Consider the following 26,573-nt stretch of genomic DNA (forward strand, 5'->3'; position numbering starts at 1 on the left):
GACTAAAAGCCGTCAATTTTATTGTGGAAAATTCTGATGGTAATAGACAAATATTAAAAATAGTGATCATTATCATTGGATTATGAGATTGATTGATTTATTTATTATTTAATTATTTATTTAATTTATTTATTTTTACCAAAAATAAGGAGATTCGAATTCGCAACCTCTTAGGTGAGTATGAGAAGATTATACCATTTGAGTTATAATTGATTGGATATTATTATTTATTTATTTTGCACACGTTAAAGTGAAAAGAAACATGTTGATAGTATAAAATAGACTATAGAATTATATACTCCTCAAATTTCACCCATGAAGTGAGATTTGAACAAAAAAATTGAAGCATGAAGAACAATTTGATTATCACTAGATTAGACTATTTTTGTGATATATTATATTTTTTAATTAATATATATAATAATCTAAAATATTTAATTAAATATTTTTTTATTTATTGAATTTTTATATTATATTTTCTAATTAAATATTTATTTATAAAAAGTAAAAATTATAGATATTTAATAAAATCTAATATTTATTTTAATAATTTTATACAATTAAAAAATAGTTAATTTAAAAAAGAGGTAATATAAAATATAAATAAAAAATATATAATTTAGTGTTTAACTTTTATATATCGATTAAAAAATACAATATATAATTATGTAATACATTTACAAAAATATAATATATATAGCAAAAGATAATCTGATCTAATGATAATCAAGTAGCTCTAAGTCCCTAAAAAGCCTCACAATCACAGCTAGCTAGCAATAGAGAAGAAGAAAATTTGAAAGCCACAACCCCAATTTTTGTAAGTATGCTATTGAATAGTTATATGTCCCTCCAAAGATCAAGTAGCCATTTAATTTGACCCATTGTGTATGTTGCAATCGAACCCAGCAGCCAATTAAAGGAACGTAAACCACCAAAACATATATTAAGAGAAATTACGTACATATTTGGTACTGAAGAATATAAGTACATATCACACTGTACGGAGATTCTGCATATATATTCCAAACTTATAAATGATTTGAAGAGTAACACAATGAGTAAATACTAAATAGTGATGCATGTATAATTAATTGACAGATTCGTCATTTATTATTTTATGAGATAGAATATAAGTTTGGAAAAGTTTAGGGACCAGCAACTTTGTTAAATTCTGACCAGCATGTAACCAGCAAAAAAAAGTGAGTCATTGGATGAAATTTCACACCAATCTCACACCATTAAAATCATCATTAATGGCTATTTGATGGTTACAAATTACAAAAATTGCTGCCCCTAGTATTTCTCTATAAATTTTATTTAATAAAAAAGGAACATTCTATTTTACAATACTTCTTATGTTAACGTTTCGTGTGTAAATATTACCCGTCGATTTTGTTAATCTTTCTTTCATAAATTTCTAATTATATTATTATTCTTTAAATAATATATATGTATGTTTTCTTAGATATCGTAATATCTCGTCATCTTTAATTTATGATTATAGTGTAAGATTTTGTGTAATAGAGTATTACAAAAGTCGAGTTGATAACATTAATAATAAAATAATAACTCTCTGAATAAGTATATCTAATAATATATATGGGTCATATATAAAATTAATTTTTTTATAAAATAATTATCACTAATTAATTTGTTTAAAATAATAAATCATAAATATATAATTAATTTTTAAAATTATATATGACTAGCGATGAGAGTGAGTGAGGGTGGCGATTACCGGCAAAACGACAGCGAATGATGGCAGGCTGACGAGAGAGAAAGAGAAAGGGAAGAGAAGTGAGGTTAATGATGTTGTAGAAATGCAAGGAAAGGGTTCGCAAATTCAAATTTATGATCAATTTTACCAGCAGATTTATCGTTAAAAAATTCACCAGTAACACAGTTTGTGATCAAAATGGTGCGTTTCATGGTAATAATTACGTTAAATGTAACAGCCAGAGACCACCCGCTTGATGATAGGGATGATAGCCGAAACCCCCCACACTCACCCAGCGCCCCTCGCTGGCACATCGATTCGGGCTCCGGCTCTGATACCATCTGTAACAGCCCAGACCACCCGCTAGCGTGATATTGTCCGTTTTGGCACACAAGGCCTTACGGTTTTGCCTTTGATGATAGGGATGATAGCCGAAACCCCCCACACTCACTCGTCAAAACGTGCCATGATAGGAAGAGGTATCCACACCCTTATAAGACATGCTTCGTTCCCCTCCGCAATCGATGTGGAACCTTACACTAAAATTTTTTTCTCCTCTAATTATTACTAACAAATTTACCGTTAAAAACCGAATTTGACGACAACTTTTTTACTCGAAGAATTTATTGACAAATTTGTCGATAAATCCGCCACTAAACTCCAACACTAAATCCAATAATATTCAGTGTTTTTCTGATAATGTTTGTAACTTTTAAAATTCAACATACAAATTTATATTTCAAAATTTATAAAATAATTATTAAAAAAACTAATATTCAAATACCATATTTAAAAAACTAATGTCTTTTTAAATATGGTGTTAATTTATTTAGTAAATAGATATTGATTTTTCAAAATATGTTGTTTGAATCTTAATTTTTTTTGTCGTTAATTTATTAATTTTTATATTTATTATTATTATACTGAGACGAATGAGAACAAGTTCACTCAAAACTCGAACTCGCCTCCCCTGAAAAGAAAAAAAAAAAAAACACCTCAGAGAGAACCTAAGAGTAATTACCACCTCGATGGAATAAGGGTAAAGCGGATCACTGTAGATTTGGATAGAAATAAGTTTTTGATCCGTCAAAGATTCTCTCCTTCTAGCAAAATATACCAAATTTATACGAGGAGACATACATATTCTAAAAAGGTTCTAGAGAATAGAAATCATGTTGATACACTTTTTTTTTTTTTAAAAAAAACCATTATTTAAGAAAATGATATATTTCTGTCTTTTAATTTAATAATTTTATGATAATTAATTAAGTGCGTGGATCTTTTATAACAATTTCATTTATGTGAATGACAAAAGATTTTTTAAAAGAAATGAAAAGAAAGGTTTTAGTATTATCGAATTTTGTCAAGTTCTTTTTTTCAATTTTTTTTATATATCTTCTAAATAATATTCAAATTAAATGTTTCTAAACTAAATAGGATTACATACAGGTGAACCGCATATCACTTATGAAAAAAATGATGTACTTCATCAAACTAAAATCATTTTTCAAAGAGCTAAAATAATTTTTTTCAGGAGTCATTTTATATAAAAGAATTGAATCAACTCTTTTAAAACCAAAATAATAATTTACTCATATTCAAACTCTTTCTATAATCTTTGGTGAAAATTAGCCAACGGCTCACGATCTATCATCTTCTAATTCTAATAAAAATGTCTTCTTTGCTTTCCATTATATTATCCATGTCTGCCATATTATTTTTCTAAGCATTAACTACCAGTTGCTTGGATCACCTTTAGAGATCATAACACGCACTGAATTGAGTTATAAGTGGACAAAAGTTTATCTTTTGTCATACATATATGAATTAATTTTCGTTTCTCACTCAATTTAAGTTAATAAACAGTGAGGTCATAGTTTAATATGGTCATGCTATAACTTTTCACCTACACCCACTATACACACTTTCTCATCACTCTTTAATTATTAGAAATTGTTTGCTAGCATATGGAATTTATTTTCTAAGTTTTATGCCTACTCCAAAAGAGAAAAATCCAATATTCCACAAGAAAAGTGTCAAAACAGGGAAATTGTTAAGAAATTTCTCAAAAGAAGATAAAGTAAAAAGTGCTATTTATTTAATTATCTGCTCTCTATATATATTGGTAGAGATAACCGATCATCAGATTTTCAGAACTAAAAGTTTGTGCAAGAAATTGAAGAAACCAAAAGCTTGGGCCTGTGATATTTTTTTCACTTTGCAAGGTGGAAGAGATGAGGCACATTCCCAAGGTACTGTCCTTCGTTTCCATTCACGGTTTGGGTTGGGTCCAGTGTTTTGTCTTAATTAGCTTACTCATCTAATTAATTAGTAGGCAAAAGATATCACAGTATCTACTTTCCCCATTTTTTATTTATTTTTATGTTAGGTAAAATTAGGTATCATATGTTATCAAATCTTTGGATTTGTCTATACCCCCTAAATTTCAATTTGTAAACGCTTACTAGTTAATTAATATATAAATGGCAGATAGGAAACAGAGATAGTGAGTTTCAACTACTGCAATTGAAATATTGTAATTTTTAATTTGGATACATATGTTGGATCCACTACTATTCTTTACGAAATCGACAATTCTATTTGAGCAAAGGCCATGGAAAATATCAGCTTATTGAATATCATATCAACTGTTTTTTTTTTTTTTTAAAGACTCGAACTCGCGATCTCTTAGATAAGTATAGAAAGACTATGTTATTTGAGTTATAACTCAACTTTCTTATACTCAATTAAAAGTTATATATTTTATTAACCAAATTGAATATTAACCGTGTTGTGTTATAATATCACTTTTTTTAAAAATTTATCAAAATGATATATAAATAATTATATTATTAATATAGTTTTTTAAGTAAGAATTTTTTGTTTCTCGTGAATTTTTGCATAAACTTTTTTTTGGTCTTATGCTAAAATTCTGTCTTTTCAAATAAATAAAGATAAAATTTGAGATAAAAATTTTAATATTATATATATTATCGTCTCTCAAAAATCTAAGTTAATAAATAAAAAAATATACACAAATGATTTATTTAAATCACTCTAATCTAATCTATTATTGATAGGATTCTGTAGATATATGTATCACTATAACAATCAACATTTGCATTTTTTCTTTGTACCTGACTTTTTAAATTGTTTTTTCCCTTGCAACATTCTATTTGGTGGAATAATGAACTTGAGTTGTAACTTAAAATATAATATATAATTTCTTGTTAGTTCTCTGAAACTAAGGAATATATGTAATCTCATCAAGATAACGAATGTCTCAACAGATATGCATGCTATACATTGTATATATCTTTTATTTCTACCTATATTGTTTTCTATTATTTTCTTGCATGTGCCTTCATTCTGTTCTATACACAAATTCATCACTATTATTGTTGGTCCATTTGCTGTGTCAGACATGCTTAGCTCCTACACCTCTTATTTCATTTGTGTTTCATAGTAACAGAAGGACCACAACCATGTGTAGTTAAATCATTGTGTTTCTATAGATTCAAGTTTAATTTAAACCTTACATTTCAAAAGCAAATAATTTAATCTGACAAGATATTTTCCAAAGCATATCTATGTAGAGTACTTTTTAACATTTGTTTTTATTAATAATAACCAACTTCAAAATCTTTCTAAAACCAAATGTTTCTGAAAATTTTTAGTTTTGCATATGATGATGTATTTTCACATAACATGTTATATCAATAAGACTAACTAAATGAATCTGTCTTAGCAGAATATTAGTGTAACATTTTGACATATTACCATATCTCATACTTTGAATATTTATGCGAAATTCATAAAATATAAACCCTAAATATATATGATTTTGATATATTCACCATGTGAAATATTTTATACTATTATCTAATTGTATTTGTTTTTTTAAATAGTAAAATTAACACGATCAATATCAAAAATAATTATTTTTATTAATATAATAATATATAATTAAAAATAAATATAAAATTATTTTATATTAACATTAAATTCAAAATATATAATCCTAAATCATATGGTGTGGTGTGGCCCATATTATGTTCCAGAAACTTGTTTCGATAATAGTCGATAGAGTTCTACCGGTATTCATAATTTGTTTTGTCGTATGCGCACATGTTAATTACCTCACTATCATATAATTAGCTTAATTATGTGTGCTAATTGATTCAACATATATATCCTTCTATCTCATGAATAGCAGCCTTTCCTATCTCTATCTCTTTTTCAACAACTCTTAATTAAAAGAAATTACACCCCATAAGTTTGAGTAATTTTAAATATTTAAATTATTTTTTTTAGCTATATTCTATTTTAAGCAAACAATTATATTATCCATATTCTTATGCACACTCAGCAATGTAACTAGTTTTCCAGAAAAACAATTCGTTACATAGTTAATAATATATATTTTTTTTACGTATCTTCTAATTTAATAAGATGAGAATTAATTCATTATTATAGATTAGAATTTCATCCAAAATTGTATATTAATTAATCAATAATAAGACAAAATTAGAACACCTGATATTTAGATTTGGTTTGATAAAATTTATTTTTCAAAAAATTTTTAAAAGAAATTTTTTTAAAAATTATAAATTTTTAGTTTTGATAAACACAAATCATCATTAAAAAATTTATTTTAAATATTTTTAAAAACACTCTTATCTTTTAAAAACTATAAATATAAATATATGAATTTTTTTATTTATCAAACACAAAATAAAAAATAAAAAAATATAAATATTTTTTTAAGGAAAAGTCTAGAGGACCAGCAACTTTGTTAAATTCTGGTCAGCATGTAACCAGCAAAGAAAAGTGAGTTATTGGATAAAATCTCACACCAATTTCACACCATTAAAATCATCATCGATGACTATTTGATGGCTACAAATCACAAAAATTGCTGGTCTTTTAGTATTTCTCTTTTTTTAAAAAATTTTACCAAACCATTCAATTGATCCAAGTTAATTTAAATAGCTAATAATATATATAACCTGAACTGATCTAATATATACAGGTATATTAATTTCTAGACAAATTAACTTAGTAGCAAAATATTTATTTAGCATATTACAGTAGCTGCTCTGAATTGCAGTTATGTGGATTGAGTTATGCCCATGAAACTTATCTTCTTTCTTACAGAATGATATTATAGCAGATACACAGCAACTCTTATCATTATCACTTGCCTCCAAAAAAAGAAAAACAATATATATATTTGGTTGCATTCCGAAACCAAAATCTGGCAGAGATATCTCTATACTCACCCTTTGAGCACACCAATAGTCACTTGTATATATCGTAACTATATAGGAAATGGCCCTCTGATCCCCACATGCTTTTGTTTCTTATTAGCTTCAATTCATCACCAATGCATGCATGCAGCTTCCACGAAGCTTCCTATTTCCCTTCACAAATTAAAACAACTTGATCCTAACATATGTCGCAATTGCCCATCCCTGCAAGGAACATGTATCTTCATCATTCATGATTCATGATTGATTGCTATACTTTTTAATTTGCCGTATGCTTACAAATTATATTCCAAATATTTTCAGCTATGTATTATAGAGCGGAATATATCATTATATATGCTGCAAGGAAATAAATTATTAATAATAGAATTTTGAAGCATTGCATTGAAATTTAAATAATAGTAATACTAAAAGACTAACGCTATATCAGTTAATTTCACTCGATACTATAACAAATTATTAATAATAGATTATTAAATAAATTTAGTATAAAATCTATTGAAGATAAATTTTACTGAGTTTGAATTTTAAATATTTTTTTAATTAAATTTCAAATATTCTTATTTTTAAAAATATCAATTACCTTTTTTTATATTAAATATTAACTGGAATATTAGCGATACAATATTTAATTGTAGTCCACAATAATTGCACTTGCTGCCACAAAATTTCTGCTATATTACGTGTTGCATGCATCAACATCTAACACAACACTAGTTACAACTATTACCGCTAGAACAAAACCTAAAATAATAATAATAATTAATTATCTTCTAAAGAGTATTTTTATAATTAATAATTGTGTAAAAAAAGTTAAATATATTTTAATGGCCATCCGAATGTATTCTCAACTGTTTTATATTGACAATATTTTTATTGAGGTTTGGTTAGTTATTATTGATCGTAAAAAATAAGTCAATAAAAATTACAATGGGCGCCAAAAATATTTTTAAACCCTTTATTAACAATTTGTTTTGACAACCAGTCAAAAATATCTTAACAAAATAACTATCTTAAGTGAAAGTCAAAATTGCTTATGTTGTAGTGTATATGTATGATTTTAATATGTTAGTTCCTTAATCTATTTTATTTGGTGTAATAAACTAATAATAATAAATATAAAATTAGTTTAAATAATAAATATTTTAGCTTGTTAATCAGTAGTTTTAAGTTTAATTAAAGAGCTTATCATCATGTATATATATTATATAGACAGTAGGCAGTACAGCAGAACCATATACAAGTACAATACCGCAATTTAATTATAATCATGATTTGACTGTTATTTTATTTGAGACGATAATAACATTTTAATATTTTTCTAACATAATAAATTCACTATCTTGTTATCTTCTCCACAAAAGCATGGCTCAATATTAATTTTCATATCCTGTATATATATATCATATCTATTTGATAGCTATGTATACAGTATGCGCTAAAATAATTAAATAATATCATTATATTTTACATACTTGTTCCAATAGAACTGTGATTTTTTAACATAGGAGGTTTCCTTGAACCTTCGTCCGTCACTGTTTATGAGTGTGTGTCCGTATTATAGAATGTTTTCATGTCTGCTTTCTATTTGCTTTGTGTTGATGTTGGGTCCATAAATGTACAACATAATTTGTGGTTTCAAATGATGCTACTCGATTCAATTTTGTGGATATGAATAGCAGCTACATGTGCTACATAACTACATATGATAGCAGTATATGTGTTAAAAACGGTTTTAGCCTTCAAACTATTCATGTGACTTTATTAGGTTAAGAGTTTTTTCTGCGAAGCTAAATTGACATAGTGTGTGTTTGGATTACAGTTTGCAAATGGGAGTTTGCATAAAATTGATTTTGCAAACTTGATTTTGGTCAAAAGTAGGTTTGTGTTAAAGTTATTTATGTTTGGTAATTTTTGTATCAAAATGGATTATAGTAAAAGAAATGTTGTTTGGCTTATACCATTCAAAATCACTTTTAGATAAAAAATTACTAAAATGGACATCAACTTAGATTTTTTTTATATTATCCTATTGTTTTAATTTAGATATTTAAATAGATTTTATTAGTTAATTTTATAATAAAATTAATATTTATTTACTAAAATAAAAATAACATATAAAAATAGACAAAATATTTTTTTAAATAAAAATAAAAATTATATATTTTAGATATATATATATATATATATATATATATTTAATCAAATATGTTACATTTTTTAAGTATTAAATGTTACTTTAGTATTTTTTTACATCGTACTGTTATTCTAGTACTCTCAATAATCTTATTCTTAATATTAATTTGAAATCCAACGTTTATGATTTTATTATTATATATGATTAATTTTTTATTTAATTTATCTTTTTTAATGGAATCATAATCTATATTATAAAAAATTATACTAAAATATAGTATAGGAGAATTACAATTATAAAAGATAGTACTGAAAATAATAAAAAAAAAATTAAATATTTACTTTATAGTGATTGAAACAAATTTAAAAGTTCTTAATGATCTTTTTATATAATATATTTTTAGTACTCTTTTTTTAGTATGTTATAATTTTTTACTATTATTATTATTTACAGTTAATTTTTTTTATTTAATTTACTTTACTTAATAGAATTAATAAATCATATTATAAAAAGATAATAACAAACATAATACACAAAAAATCACGATTATAAAAGTGTATAATGTCAAATAAATAGTTAAAAAAAATAAAAATAATAAATAATAGAAAATTAGAGCTCATATAAATAGAAATAACAAGAATTTTATAAATAATACAATAACATATACAAAGGTTAAAGTTGGTAAGAAGTAAATAAAAGGTTAGCATCTATGGCTAAAAGCCCGTTAAGAAAACGCAGAAGCTAAAAATAGTTGCTTCTTGTAAACGCTGGTTTTGGCAGCAGAATCACTTCTGCGTTCATGAGAAAAAAATTTGCCAAACCAAAAATTGAAACTTTCAAAAAATTTAAACGTGCTTCTTCCCTTCCAACGAGTTTCCCAAACACACCCATACATGACGGAGACTTGTAATATATTTTAAAATTACAAACCTTTTTTTTTTAATATATAAACAATTTAAAGTATATATTTTCTTAAGAATTTGTCAATTCTAAGTCTATATTCTGACTTTTGTGGTCCAATCTTTACTACCACAAAAATCATTTTCAGTGCTAATAACTTATATTCTAACTTTTGTTATTATTATTTTATGTTATAATATAATTATGTATTTTTATAATAATTAAAAAAAATTTTATCAGCAATTGTATAATTATCGCTAAAATTTTTTAGCGACCAATCATAAGACGATTAATATCTAATTGTCGGTAAATATATTAGCGACTATTTTTATAACCGTTAAAAGCAAAATAAATGGCCACTAAAAACAATTTTCTTGTAGTGCCTGATGATTGACTAGTGTTGAAGCAATCAAAGAAAGAATATATACACTTGTTTTAGTGTTATTTTAAAATAATCTCTAAGATTCACGTCATATACCAATTTATTTTTTGAGATTTTAATGGCATCATTATTATCTCTGAGATTGATATCTGAACACCATAATAGTTTTTAAATTTCTTTTTAGCAATGACTCAACAACTAAAATGATGAATTGACACTCTAATATCACGCTAGACACAGGTGAAATAACGTCGTTTGTTCTTGACGCCCAATAAAAATATATGCAATGTCATTTTTTTTCATATAAGTTAGCTTATAAATGAGTTTTCACATATATCAAAATGACATTGCATTTGCTTTTATTGAGCGCAAAAACAAACAACATTATTTTATTAGTATTTGATATGGTATTGGAGTATTTCGCCTCACATTGTTTGCTGAATCACTGTTGAAAAGGAGTTGAAAGACCACTACCGTATTTAGATATCAATCTCGAAAATATTATTAGTGCAATTAGAATTTTAAAGACCAAATAAATGCATGGTATGAATCTCAAGGACCTCTTTAAAAATGTAATCGTCAGAAGTAATTAGAGTTAGCTATGGACGGTTAGTGGTTAGTTACAGTTATGACAGAAATTCATTGACTACCTTTTATACAACAAAAGTCACGATCAAACTTATTTGTGAATCACTATCATTAGACGAATAGCTCCAAAGTTCAATTTCTTAAAACTACATATGAAAAACTTGCATTACAAAAAGCTTTTTTTGTGATTTAGATCGAGTTAGTTTGATTAAGTAAGATTAAGGAGAGAACTGTAAAAATGGTTTGTGCAGCAAGAAAATGGGAGAAGCTACAATAATATGAGAAAGCAATGAAACAGAATTGGCGAGAGAATCGTTGAATATTGTGTGTATTGAAACATTGCAGTGCTACTATTGATTATTCTCACTTGTAAAATTATAAGATCTAATATAGAACTAATATTAGGTTAATACTAATGAAAACATTTGAAAGATTGTGGAGGCTTTGAACCCGTCCCTGAAACACTATGCGTTTTTCGAAGGCGACTCAAATGCATAGTTTCCCCTAGTGCATGCCTGGTATTGTTAATATGATGGTCAATATAATTAATTAATTAACGTTTTTTAAAGTACAAATTAAACAACATAACTGTGGCAGATATATAGATACACCTAACAGCAATAATATTATCCATTGGAAAAAGTATAGGTAGACAATAACATTGTTGAACAATATGAATAATGGGATTAAAAATAAAAATTAATCTTAAATTTAATTAATGGCATTAATAAATAATTTCTAATAATAACCATATTTCAAATTAAAAAAAATGAGGGTTTGCACATTGTGCAGTTATACGTTTCATCACCGCTAACGGCGTGTGCTTCATTGGTGAATTGAGGTTCTACAACTAGCCGCTGATTCTCTTACTCTCGCTGGACTTTCACCGCCTGGACGCCAGCCATTGCCAAGCAGCCGCAACCGACGCCGCCTCCCTCCACGCCAACGCTCGAGCAGTCCGACGTGCGCTGAATTTTTTCCCCATAGCCCACAAACCCGCGCACAGTGCAGCCCCCCACAGCCCACTGCGTCCACCTTCACCGCCTATTCGTCTCCGACTGATCCACCCGAATACAGGGGAAAGTTGTGGCTTCCATTTCATATGAACGTGACCTCTCACAGCCACTTCAATGGAGTCCAATTTGCTTGAAATGGGTTGTCATGCCCCAGCTTCCTTCACCGACGACAATACCACACATTCAAGTGACAATCTTCTCAATTCTTGCGACGTGGAAGGTGAAAAAGTCTAACAAGGTAAGCAATGTATGTTGGTGCATTGGAACATATATTTATTTTCATGTAAATGAGATGGTTATTTTAAGTCCAACATTCTTAAACCATGATGATATTCATTGAGAAAATTTTTTTATGGTGTTTTGGTCTGTCAATATAATAATTAGTTAAAGGGTAATAAATTATAGATCAAGTTCTAAAGAAGATGAAGATGAACATTTATTTACTTAAGCCGATAAAGTATTATGTTACATTTTTAATATGTTATACTGCAATGGGTTTAATATGTGTTTAGTGTTAATGAGACAACGTTGCATAAGGTTGCCATTATAATGTCTCGAATCCCCATCCTTATTCTCCCATGCCATGCATGCACAAACAAATATGGCTACATATGTAAAGAAATTATAGTAGTTAATAATGAGCTTTTTGACTTTTCAAAGCATGGAAGGAGACTCTTTTTTAGGTTGTGTAGGTATACTTCAAATGTGATGGACCTATGCATGCTCTATATAAATAATTAATATAATCCTAACTAGTTAGGTGGCACTTTTTATGAGTAGACGTCTCATTGTTATGATTGCTTTTAATTCATGTACAATAATAAATTTTTAATAATATTCTTAGAAAAATTTTAATAAAATATTTTTAATTTATATTTATTTAATAGTACGGTATCTAATTAGTTTGTTTGCTTGTGTTTGTTTGTGTATGTTTGATTGTAGGCCATAGAATGTACAGATATTACTGAGTTTGGAAGTGATGACACGGATCTTGTTGATGAGGTTTGGACTTTAGTTTATTGTTGTTTTTTCATGAACCGCATGTTTGAATCGACCATTAATCCTCATGTTCATCGAATGATGTTTGTTTTGAACTGATTCGCAGTTACCGGATCATAGTTGCCTTGTCGAAGATGAAATACCAAGAGTTGGGATGCAATTTGAGAAATTGAAGCTGGTCCAGGATTTTTATGCGAGCTACGCAAAGAAAGTCAGTTTCATAAGTAAGATACATAACACAAACTTTGACAAAATGATAAAGGAACTGATTAACCAATCTATTCATTGTAATTGGAAGGGTTTCTGTGGGTCTCGTGTCAAAGCACCCACACGGAAGAATACGGTTGCTGCCGTGGGGTGCAAAGCAAGAATATATACAAAGTTTGACAGGGAGAAGTAAGATTGGATCTTGTTCAAGGTTAATTTGAGGCACTTGCGCCCATGTTCAACTAAAAAGGCGGTGCACTACCATGAGAATAGGGAGTTGACCATGTATGCGAAATGCATGATTAAGGTTAATGATGAGGCGGGCATTCAAACCAAGAAAACATTTCTAGCATTGGCTAATTAGGTTGGTGGACCGTCGAACCTGGGCTTATCAGAGAAGGATGTCAGGAATTACATCTCATCAAGACTCTGATCCACTAATGTCAATGGAAATGTCAAGGAGATGCTGAATTACTTCATGCGAATGACGGAGATAAATCCAAACTTCTTCTACACAGTGAAGTGGATGACAATTATAATTTTAGGAGTGCAGTTTGGGTGGTTGCAAGGTGTAGGGAGTCTTATGAATACTATGGAGACGTGGTGTCATTTGATACCATATACAGCACGAACCGGTATAATTTATTTATGTTTTTGTTTACTTTTTTTTGTTATTTTGTATTAGTTGGATGTTCATAAATGTGGTTGTTTTTACTTTAGGCATGGATTTTCGTTCGCCTCTTTCGTCGGTGTGAACCACCATTGTAAGTCTACTTTGCTAGGCTGTGCTCTGTTGGACAGCAAGGAGATCCCGAGTTTCGAGTGGGAGTTCACGCAATAGCTGAAGTGCATTGGAACTGCACCACAGGGCATCATCACTGACCAATAGGTCCATGTTTGGTGCAACTAGAAAAGTCCTACCCAATACACACCACCGTTGATGCATCTGGCATATAACGAAAAAGATACTGTATAAGCTCGAAGGTTATGCTAGGTTCAGAGAGTTGAATGCTGAGCTTAATCACATTATATGGAACTCTCAGTCGGTTGAGGCTTTCGAGGATGGTCGGGCTGAATTCATTGATGAGTTCAAGCTACATCACAACACATGGCTATTAAGTTCGTGTCTTTTAAGTTAAATCATGTATCGTAGTTGCTTAGATGTTGTTATGTTCTTCTTTTCTGTTCTGAAAATCTGTTCCTTATGTGGGGTTCTGTTTTTTGATATTTTTTTGTTTTGTGTAGACTTGTTTGAGGACTGACGCATGTGGGTGCCGATCTTTTTCAAGGGTCAATTTTGGGTTTCTATGAGGAGTACGCAAAGGAGTGAGAGTATGCATGCATTCTTTGGTGGATACTTACATTGCAAGACTAGCTTTGTTCAGTTCATCCACGAGTTCGACAACGTGCTTGGAAAAAAGGAGCAGAAGGAACTAGAGAACGATGCTGCAGACTCGAGAGGAGTAATCCCATGTGCAACTAGCTCAGCCATTGAGAGACAATTCCAACAAGAGTACACCAACGACATGTTTAGGGATGTCCAAACGGAGTTTGACAAGAAGACTGATTGTAATATTCGTGCTGTTTATGAACAAGGTGACTCAGCTTGGGTAAAAGTGGAAGAGGAAATACTAGCCTACGAGAAGACCCGGTATGTTACGCACAACGTCCATTTTGACCATTCGACTCATCAGGTTTGATGTGAGTGTAACTTGTTCGAGAGTACAGGTATACTATGTTGCCACTGTCTTATAGTGTTTTTCTCTTACAAAGTGAATAAAGTGCCTTCCTGCTTTGTTCTTTCCCGTTGGAGCAAGAACATAAAGCGCAAGCACACCTACATTAAGAGTAGCCACAACGTGAGACGTTCGGATGAGAGCCACAACTTATTAAGAGAGTTGTGTGCACACTTCTACAATATTGCGTAGGAATTTGTGAATGGTGACGATGAAGCAGACATGTTGCATGCTGCGCTAGACGATGCAAGGGCCAAGTTAGTTGATTACCGTGCCAAGTTACGGAATAAGACTGTCGCTGATGCACACACTAGCATCGCCACAGAGACTTCCTTCGTGGTGGGCACAAAGGACATTCAAGGTCCATCAAAGGTAACCATAAAGGGTCGGCCAAAAGGTAAAAAGATTAGATATGAGTTGGAGAAATCAATCAAGAAATCAATCAAGAAATCCATGTAGAGAAAGCGGAAGAGTTCAGGCCAGGTAGGTATCGTAATTAATGTAAAACTTCATGTTTTGTACATAATTGATTATGTCAATAGTGACTTGTTTTCGTTTGAGTTTGTTTTTTTCAGGATAATCATGTAGAATCTTGTGAAAACATAGATTTGGATGCTCCTGCTCGGCAGATTGTTCCGCAAGAAGTTGGTGGATTCATGTCCCTATTAAACTCTTTCGGCAATACCTAAACTGTTTTGGATATAAAATCCGCTATGTTATATTAGAGGTCCTTTTTGTTGGGTGTTCGAGCTCAATATGTATGTTTGAGGGTTATTTTGTAGTCCGAGTTGTTGATGGTCAGATGTATATGAAACTGTTATTTTTATTCCTGAATTGGATGGTTATTCATGTTGACTAGTTTGACTTGACTACATTTAACAATGGCTGAAGTTACCTGGATATTCAACTCCGTATGTGTGGGGATGGTTACCCTAATATTAGCTTTTGTAATTGTTTGATTGCTTTTGGTTTAAGTAGTTACCATTTGAGAATCTCTAAATGTTCATTTTATTAGGTACCCGGTTGGTTATTTTGTGAAGGTATTGGTATGGTGTGTATAATTAGTTACAAGTACTTTAGGGTGCATGTTCGATTCACACTACAGGAAAAACGCCCATTCAGGTACACTTGAAAAGTGTAGCCAAAAGTGAAAAAAAATGATGCCTTATGCTACGACTATGCTTTCTAGGCTACGGCTACGCTTTTTGGGGTGATTTCTATTCAGCCGTTGCCTATTCTCAAAGGCTACGCTTTTCTGCACCAAGGGCTACACTTTTGGTGTTTGGAAATAGGGTGCGCTTTTCAAGTGATGCTGTCCAGGACCAAAGGCTATGCTTTTCAGCTTCCATTTTTACCAGAATAGGCTACGCTTTTTAATGCTACTGCATCACCTGTAAAACGTAGCCACATTGTATACCATAGCTACTCTATATAAGTGTAGCCTTAGGTCCCTCATTATTTTTTTTATTTTTTTTAATTTTCTGTATGTATATAATATTCTATTAATTTTTTATACAACATAATATTTAATAATATTATTACATATATAATTCTACTTTTTTAATTAAATGAGTTAAATATTATAAAATAAAATTAAACACATAATTATACCAAATAATTTTTTTAGATAATAAAAAATATCCTTACACAATTCAAAGACATAATCTTAAGAAGCAATTAACAATCAAAATATAACTTAAGATAATTTAAGTCACATGAAACTTGTATCACATATCAATTAAAATGCAAAGATTGCACTCTATATCCGAAAAGAGCTTAACAAACAGAAAATCATTAATCTTCTAATCTTGGCAAAATGACTAAAAAATGTTCTGAAGCGCCTTCAGATTCTTCTCAAACACATCTTTTTCATGCTGATCTTCATTACCATCAAGAAAGCTCTTGGCCTTAACAATTGTATCAGTGTTCATTCCCTTGTTCATTTCCAACGGGGCTATTGCAAAAATACTTGCACTTCTAAGAAGTTTAAACAAAAAAATTCTTCTAAAGGTGCACAAAAAAAGTGTAAATAGAAATTAACTAATCCAAAATAGTAAGATCACAAACTGAGTTGAAATACTAAAATATATTTGATCATCATACTAATTGCTGAATAAATAGACAAAGAAAAAGAAATTAATTGCTAAATATACCATTCCCTATCTTCACTCCAAACAGCTTGAACTTTACTGCCAATAGGATATTTATCACTCAAACCAATCCCAGCATTATTTACCAAACAATCCACAGCGGACAAGAAATACAAATGAGATGATACAATAAATTACTTTGTCACTGCCAGCAGGACCTATAACAAGTTGTGCATAACCCATAACACTTTTGTATAATTCGAATCCTGAGCAATCTCCCCTAACCTCTCTGAAGTCCAGGAACCTGAAAGACAATTAACAGCACGAAAAGAATCAAGAACTGCAACAGCAATGTAAGCAGTGCACCAAACAACAATGGAAATCAACAATTTCAGAAAATCATATTCTACAATTATCAAATACCAATCACTAACATAAGAAAATATAGAGTGAAAGATATGCCTATTATACAATGAAATTTAGCAAGTTGAAGACAATAACATGATGCAATGAAAATGAGAATAACACAAGATCATAATGAAGCTAGAGAGTGGGTTTTATTTGTTGATCACTCTGTAAAATACATTAGTTTGAGGCATTGAATGGGCGATCTTTTTCTTTATCCAGTGATGTCACAGTCCCTTTAGCTAGCACTCACTCCAGATTTGTCACTGCTCCCATTTCTCTTAATGAAATGCCCAAAAAAATCTCTTGATGAGGGTAAAAAAGATGCATATTTTGCCCCAACTAGACAGAACCAACTTGCTTTGCTTGTAATGAAGCATTTCTTATAGCTGTCTTGTGCAAAAAAGTTATTTTAAAATGGGTTTATATACCTCTCCTTTCACTTCTCCTTCCACTACTCCTTCCACTTCAGTTTTTTCAGAGACTTCAGAGAGTAACTATCCTAAGAAGAGAAAGGTAACTTCAGAGACTTCAGTTTTTTTTCAGCCATCCCATCTGTTTGAAAATGGATTTATTATTATTTTTTTCATTTGGTGCATGACCCTAAATCCTGTGTTTGTTTTAGATGAATCACCACAGTAACGAAGATGATTATGTGTGTGAGATTGCTGAAACGATAATGGTGAATATTCTAGACCTTATTGAGAAGAAAAAGATAAGACAAACAGTGGACATCCTCCATTCCATGGTTAGTGTGAAATTGATTAGTACTTCATTATTTAGCTAGCTTTGGATTCAGCACTCATTCTATGGTTAGTACCACCATTGACAATATATTTGGTTTTTGTAGAGCAATTAGTAATTGACTCTCTAATTGATGTCACTACAGTAGAAGGATAACTTAATATTAGTGATATTTAAGCATAGTAAGAAGTGTATTATTTTAGTGATTACTAGTTTATAGAGGTTTACTAGTTTACACCTTTTGAAAGTTTTTTTCTGTATCTTTCATGAGAATTGTGATTCATTTACGGGTAGTAGGCTGTTAATTTGTTTTTGATTGGATTGGCTTAACTTTGAAGCTTACAATTGTGTATTGAATTTAGTTGGATTATCTTGTTTTGTGGTGATTTTATGGAATTCCTGAACCGAATTGGTGTCTAAAACTTATCTTTGAGTGTGTTTACTATTTTTTATATTAAAAAATAAATTTTTAATTTGAGAGTATGTAAATGAGATGAGATTAATAAATGATTTGAAATTAAAAATAAATAAATAATTACAGGATTTGTGGAGGTTTAAAAATCTCACAAAATAGTTATTTTTTGTTAAATTAAAAAATCAATTTGTGGGGATTTTAAACTGCCACAAAAGTCTAATATAAAACTCCCACTAAATAGATTATAAAACCCCCCACTAAATAGATTGTGGAGGTTTTTAAAAACCCCATAAAAGACCTCGTGGCACCTCAAATTTTGAGGGTTTTAGAAACTCGCACAAACCATTTGGTGGGAGTTATAAACCTCCACAAATAAGAAAAAAAATTGCCACAAATAAATAAAAATCTTGTGGTGATTGGTGTAGTATGTCTAATTAGTTACAAGTAGTATATTTTGGATGTTCAATTCAATAGGCTAATGGATGGTTATTTCTATTGGTACCCAGATGGTTATTTGTAATAATCCTGTTATAGTATGTATGATTACTTAGAAGTAGTTTATGTTGGATGTTTGATTCAATAGGATAACGGATGGTTATTTTTTATTAGTACCCGAATGGTTATTTGTAACAGTTTAGGTGTGGTGTGTATAATTAGTTACAAGTACTTATTGTGAGATGTTCGATTCAATAAACTAGCAGATGGTTATTTTTATTAGTAGCCAAATGGTTATTTGTAACAGTCTTGCAATCGTGTGTATAATTAGTTACAAGTAGTATAGGTTGGATGTTCGATTCAATAGGCTAACAGATGGTTATTTCTATTGGTAGCCAGATGGTTATTTGTAATAATCCTGGTGTAGTATGTATGATTGCTTATAAGTAGTTTAGGCTCGATGTTTGATTCAATCGGATAACGGATGATTGTTTTTATTAGTACCCGGATGATTATTTGTAATAATTTTAGTAATTTGTAATAGTATCGGCGTAGTGTGTCTGATTAGTTACAAGTAAGGATGGTTATTTGTAATAGTTTAAGTGTGGTGTGTATAATTAGTTACAAGTAGTTACTGCGGGATGTTCGATTCAATAGGCTAACGGATGATTATTTATTTTAGTATCCAAATGGTTATTTGTAATAGTCTTGCTATCGTGTGTATAATTAGTTATAAGTAGTTTAGGTTGGTTGTTCGATTCAATAGGCTAACGGATAGTTATTTCTATTGGTACACAGATGGTTATTTGTTATAGTATTGGTGTAGTGTGTCTGATTAGTTAGAAGTAGTATAGATTAGATGTTCGATTCAATAGGCTAACGGATGATTATTTCTATTGGTACCCAGATGGTTATTTGTAATAATCCTGGTGTAGTATGTATGATTACTTATAAGTTGTTTAGGTTGAATGTTTGATTCAATAGGATAACGGATGATTATTTTTATTAGTACTCGGATGGTTATTTTTTATTAACAGGACGAAAAGAATCAAGAACTGTAACAGCAATGTAAGCAGTGCACCGAACAACAATGAAAATTAATAATTTTTGGAAATCATATTCTGCAGTTATCAAATACCAATCACTAACATAAGAAAATATAGAGTGAAAGATATACCTATTATACATCTAAATGAATGGTTAGGTCGCCTTTGTTAGGAATGAGTTGGAGGGCGTGGGATTTGCCTGTTACTCGTGGAAATGTGACACAAGCGGATAATATGAAAAAAAAGGTTCCCAGCGGATATTAAAGGTAAAAAATAAAAAAAATTCACCGATAGCGGATATTAAAGAAAAAAATTAATGAAATAAAAAATAAAATAATTTATTGTAGAATAAAATAAACGTAAAAAGAAAATATAAATAATGTAATAATTTTTATAGATATTAATTTTTTAATTTTATTTAGTATAATCTTTAGTATGTTTGATTAATTATTAATATGTGTCTGATTAATTATTTTTTAATATATTATTTTTATAGATAATCCTTTTTTTAATTTTATTTGGTATAACCTTTAGTATGTTTGATTAATTATTAATATGTATCTGATTAATTATTTTTTACTATATTATTTTTTAATTATATTTATTCTAAACTTATAAATTATATATATACTCATCATTTTTGTCTTAAAAGTCAATTTTTCTTAATTGAAATATAACAACTTGTGTTTTTTGGTTGTCCAAGGCCTGTCAGTCCAGGAACATTAATTGGGCACAATCTACTACAAAGATTGCACCACCTACTCCAACTGCACTCAGTAAGTCAGTAAAGTATCTCCCTTCTCTTTAATTTTCTGTCTCTCTTCTCTCTAATTTTCATAAGATCCCAAGGCTAGCTAGCAGGCTCATAATCATTTTTTTCAGCCATCCCATTTGTTTTAAAATGGGTTTATATTCTTCTCCTTCCACTTCTCCTTCCACTTCGCCTTCCACTTAGTTTTTTCAGACTTCAGAGAATAACTATCATAAGAAGAGAAAGGTAACTTCAGAGACTTCAATTTTTTTCAGCCATCCCATCTGTTTGAAAATGGATTTATTATTATTTTTTTTCATTTGGTGCATGATCATAAATCCTATGTTTGTTTTAGATGAATCACCACAGTAACAACGATGATTATGTGTGTGAGATTGCTGAAACGATAATAGTGAATATTCTAGACCTTATTGAGAAGAAAAAGATAAGATAAATAGTGGACATCTTTCCCCTCTCCCCCCTCCCCCAAATCCTTCTTCAAAGCTGCCAGTAGTCTTTGGAATGTTCTTCCCAGTTAGTCATTATGTACTTTTTTTTAATAAGGTATTATTTGAGTTCGATTGTGTTATGCATGTAATTGGTGATAAATGATGTCCAAATACATACAATTCTTAATTTACCAAAGTTCTGAAATTGGGTAACAGCAACTAGCAGCTTGCTATCCTTGTACAATTCTAGATTTAACAGTATTTTTTTCATGCCGTCATCATCAATCATAGTGTGATACAGAGTATTAGGCTCAATAATTTTCTATGCATTATTAATCCAAGAGACAAAATTATTTAAAATTTCTCTAGCAGATGATTATTTCTGTTGGTAGCCAGATGGTTATTTGTATTAATCCTGGTGTAGTATGTATGATTACTTACAAATATAGGCTGGATGTTCGATTTGCTAGGATAACGAAGGGTTATATGTATTAGTACCCGGATGGTTATTTGTAATAGTTTTGGTGTGTTGTGTATAATTAGTAACAAGTAGTTACGACGGGATGTTCGATTCAATAGGCTAACGGATGGTTATTTTTATTAGTACCCGAATCATTATTTATAATAGTCTTGCTATCTCGTGTATAATTAGTTATAAGTAGTTTAGGTTGGATGTTCGATTCAATAGGCTAACAGATAGTTATATCTATTGGTACACAGATGGTTATTTGTTATAGTATTGGTCTAGTATGTCTGATTAGTTACAAATAGTATAGTATGAATGTTCAATTCAATAGGCCAACAGATGGTTATTTTTATTCGTACCCAGATGGTTATTTGTAATAATCCTATTGTACTATGTATGATTACTTAGAAGTAGTTTAGGCTGGATGTTCGATTCAATAGGATAACAAATGGTTATTTTTATTAGTACCCAAATGGTTATCTGTAATAGTTTAGGTGTGATATGTATAATTAGTTACAAGTAGTTATTGTGAGATGTTCGATTCAATAAGCTAGCAGATGATTATTTTTATTAGTACCAAAATGGTTATTTGTAATAGTGTTGCAATCGTGTGTATAATTAGTTACAAGTAGTATAGAGTGGATGTTCGATTCAATAGGCTAACGGATGGTTATTTCTATTGGTAGCCAGATGGTTATTTGTAATAATCCTGGTGTAGTATGTATGATTACTTATAAGTAGTTTAGGCTCGATGTTCGATTCAATGGAATAATAGATAATTGTTTTTATTAGTACCCGGATGATTATTTGTAATAATCTTAGTAATTTGTAATAGTATCGGCGTAGTGTGTCTGATTAGTTACAACCAAGTATGGTTATTTGTAATAGTTTAGGTGTGGTGTGTATAATTAGTTACAAGTAGTTACTATGGGTGTTCGATTTAATAGGCTAACGGATAATTATTTGTTTTAGTATCCGAATGGTTATTTGTAATAGTCTTGCTATCGTGTGTATAACTTGTTATAAGTAGTGTATGTTGGATATTCGATTTAATAGGCTAACGGATAGTTATTTCTATTGGTACACAAATGGTTATTTGTCATAGTATTGGTATAGTGTGTTTGATTAGTTACAAGTAGTATATGTTAGATGTTCGATTCAATAGGCTAATGGATGGTTATTTCTAATGGTAGCCAGATGGTTATTTGTAATAATCCGATGTAGTATGTATGATTACTTATAAGTAGTTTAGGCTGAATGTTCGATTCAATAGAATAATGGATGATTATTTTTTTTACTACCCGGATGGTTATTTTTTATTAACAGTACAAAAGAAATCAAGAACTGCAACAGTAATGTAAGCAGTGCACCAAACAACAATAGAAATTAACAATTTCAGGAAATCATATTCTGCAGTTATCAAATACCAATCACTAACATAAGGAAATATAGAGTGAAAGATATACCTATTATACATCTAAATGAATGTTTAGATTGCCTTTGTTAGGGATGGGTTAGATGGCGTGAGATTTAGCTGTTATTCGTGGAAATGTGACACAAGCGGATAATATGAAAAAAAAAGGTTTCCGCCTAATATTAAAGGTAAAAAATAAAACAAATCCACCGGTAGAGGATATAAAAGAAAAAAATTAATAGAATAAAAAATATAATAATTTATTGTAAGATAAAATAAACGTAAAAAAAATATAAATAATATAATAATTTTTATAAGTATTAATTTTTTTTAATTTTATTTAGTATAACCTTTAGTATTTTTGATTAATTATTAATATGTGTCTGATTAATTATTTTTCAATATATTATTTTTATAGGTATTAATTTTTATAATTTTATTTGGTATAACCTTTAGTATGTTTGATTAATTATTAATGTGTCTGATTAATTATTTTTCAATATATTAGTTTTTAATTATTTTGTTCTAAACATATAAATTATATATATACTCATCATTTTTGTCTTAAAAGTCAATTTTTCTTAATTGAAATATATCAACTTGTGTTTTCTTTGTTATCCAAGGCCTGTCAGTTCAGGGACATTGATTGGGTACAATCTACTACAAAGGCTGCACCACCTACTCCAACTGCACTCAGTAAGTCAGTAAAGTATCTCCCTTTTTTTTAATTTTCTGTCTCTCTTCTCTCTAATTTTCGTAAGTTCTCGAGGCTAGCTAGCAGGCTCATAATCATTTTTTCCAGCCATCTCATTAGTTTTAAAATGGGTTTATATTCTTCTCCTTTCACTTCTCCTTCCACTTCTCTTTCCACTTCAATTTTTTCAGAGACTTCAGAGAGTAACTATCCTAAGAAGAGAAAGATAAATTCAGAGACTTCAGTTTTTTTCAACCATCCCATCTATTTGAAAATAAATTTATTATTATTTTTTTTCATTTGGTGCATGATCCTAAATTCTGTGTTTGTTTTAGATGAATTACCACAGTAACGAAGATGATTATGTGTGTGAGATTGCTCAAACAATGATGGTGAATATTCTAGACCTTATTGAGAAGAAAAAGACATGACAAACGGTGAACATCCTCCCCCCGAATCCTTCTTCAAAGCTGCCAGAAGTCTTTGGAATGTTCTTCTCGGTTAGTCATTATGTACTTTTTTTTTGAATAAGATATTATTTAGGTTCGATTGTGTTATGCATGTAATTGGTGATAAATGATGTCCAAATACATACAATTCTTAATTTACCAAAGTTCTGAAATTGGGTAACAGCAACTAGCAGCTTGCTATCTTTATACAATTCTTGATTTAACAATGTTCTTTCCATGCCTTCATTATCAATCATAGGGTGATACGGAGTATTAGGCTTAATAATTTTCTATGCATTATTAATCAAAGAGACAAAACCATTTAAAATTTCTCTATCAGATGATTATTTCTGTTGGTAGCCAGATGATTGTTTGTAATAATCCTGGTGTAGTATGTATGATTACTTACAAGTAGTTTAAGCTGGATGTTCGATTCAATAGGATAATGGAAGGTTATATTTATTAGTACCCGGATGGTAATTTATAATTGTTTTACTGTGGTGTGTATAATTAGTTACAAGTTGTTACGACGGAATGTTCGATTCAATATGCTAGCGGATGGTTATTTTTATTAGTACTCGAATGGTTATTTGTAATAATCTTGTTATCTTGTGTATAATTAGTTATAAGTAGTTTAGGTTGGATGTTCGATTCAATAGGCTAACGGATAGTTATTTCTATTGGTACACAGATGGTTATTTGTTATAGTATTGGTCTAGTATGTCTGATTAGTTACAAGTAGTATAGTATGGATGTGCAATTCAATAGGCCAACGGATGGTTATTTTTATTCGTACCCAGATGGTTATTTGTAATAATCCTATTGTAGTATGTATGATTACTTATAAGTAGTTTAGGCTGGATGTTTGATTCAATAGGATAACAAATGGTTATTTTTATTAGTACCTGAATGGTTATTTGTAATAGCTTATGTGTGGTGTGTATAATTAGTGACAAGTAGTTATTGCGAGATGTTCGATTCAATAAGCTAGCATATGGTTATTTTTATTAGTACCCAAATGGTTATTTGTAATAGTCTTGCAATCGTGTGTATAATTAGTTATAAGTAGTATAGGTTGGATGTTCGATTCAATAGGCTAACGGATAGTTATTTCTATTGTTAGCCAGATGGTTATTTGTAATATTCCTGGTGTAGTATGTATGATTACTTACAAGTAATTTAGACTGGATGTTCGATTCAATAGGATAATGGAAGAGTATTTTTATTATTACTCGGATGATTATTTGTAATAGTTTTTGTGTGGTGTGTATAATTAGTTACAAGTAGTTATGACAGGAAGTTTGATTCAATAGGCTAGCGGATGGTTATTTTTATTAGTACCTGAATGGTTATTTTTAATAGTCCTACTATCGTGTGTATAATTAGTTATAAGTAGTTTAGGTTGGATATTCGATATAATAGACTAACGGATAATTATTTCTATTGGTAAACAACGGTTATTTGTTATAGTATTGGTGTAGTGTGTCTGATTACTTACAATTAGTATAGGTTAGATGTTCGATTCAATAGGCTAACGAATGGTTATTTGTAATAGTATTGGTGTAGTGTGTCTATTTAGTTACAAGTAGTATATGTTGGATGTTCGATTTAATAGGCCAGCAGATGGTTATTTCTATTAGTTGTTGTGATTCATTAGGCATGCGACTGGATACTTTTACCTGTACATGTGTTATTATTTACTATTAGCTTTTATGCATCACTAATATCATGGAACAGAATCAGAAGAGGTTGAAAACTAATACACCATATAACTATTATTCGCTATAAAAATTTATCCTATCTGTTGTAACAAAAATTCACCGCAAAAACACGTAAACAATGTCAAAAGTATATTTTTGGTATTAAAACTAAGTACATCTATTGCTTTCTCCTTTTCCGAATATTCCTCCCAGGTAATTCTCCGACCCATTTCATCAATGTCCTTGTGCTTGGTGCTGTAAATGGTGATTTAACCTCCTTTTTCTTGTTTCTTGGACGGTTGTGACATATATGTTCATCATTTTGTTCCATCAAAGTTCGCACATGTTCAATTGATTCATTGTGTGACAATATCCTCCATGCGCTCCACTCTCATTGACCGAAGCATATCATGTATGGTGTTTTCATTGTGAGCGCGATGTTCGAAGTGTCAAAGTAATATGAAATACAAATAACAAATTAAAAACAAAACGACCGGGTAACTTACAACGTCCCATTAATCTAGTTTACAATCTCCAGTTCATGTCTCCATGAATTTAATGGC

The 26,573-nt window shown here is 29.8% G+C and overlaps 1 protein-coding gene across 8 annotated transcripts; it reads left to right on the forward strand.

The window, feature by feature from the left end:
* The first annotated feature begins 3,567 nt into the window (after nucleotides 1-3,567).
* Nucleotides 3,568-24,499, forward strand: LOC107639544 (protein FAR1-RELATED SEQUENCE 5-like). 8 transcript variants are annotated; one of them, XM_088485879.1, is made up of 9 exons: nucleotides 3,568-3,969; nucleotides 12,953-13,012; nucleotides 13,116-13,233; nucleotides 13,308-14,335; nucleotides 14,462-17,963; nucleotides 18,073-18,195; nucleotides 20,791-20,867; nucleotides 23,791-23,867; nucleotides 24,197-24,499. In XM_088485879.1, exons 5-9 carry the CDS (start codon nucleotides 17,865-17,867, stop codon nucleotides 24,211-24,213), a joined length of 393 nt encoding a protein of 130 aa, XP_088342005.1. In that variant the 5' UTR covers nucleotides 3,568-3,969; nucleotides 12,953-13,012; nucleotides 13,116-13,233; nucleotides 13,308-14,335; nucleotides 14,462-17,864; the 3' UTR covers nucleotides 24,214-24,499. The 8 variants fall into 8 exon arrangements, with proteins under 8 accessions (XP_088342005.1, XP_088342003.1, XP_088342008.1 ...); XM_088485877.1 differs by having other exon boundaries at nucleotides 23,791-23,863; XM_088485882.1 differs by lacking the exons at nucleotides 18,073-18,195; nucleotides 20,791-20,867; nucleotides 23,791-23,867; nucleotides 24,197-24,499 and adding an exon at nucleotides 11,787-12,248 and having other exon boundaries at nucleotides 13,308-13,851; nucleotides 13,937-14,335; nucleotides 14,462-15,786.
* The last annotated feature ends 2,074 nt before the right edge of the window (nucleotides 24,500-26,573 follow it).

This window comes from Arachis ipaensis, chromosome B4, assembly GCF_059453495.1.
Source record: "Arachis ipaensis isolate K30076 ecotype BB chromosome B4, ASM5945349v1, whole genome shotgun sequence".
Taxonomy (NCBI): Eukaryota; Viridiplantae; Streptophyta; class Magnoliopsida; order Fabales; family Fabaceae; genus Arachis; species Arachis ipaensis.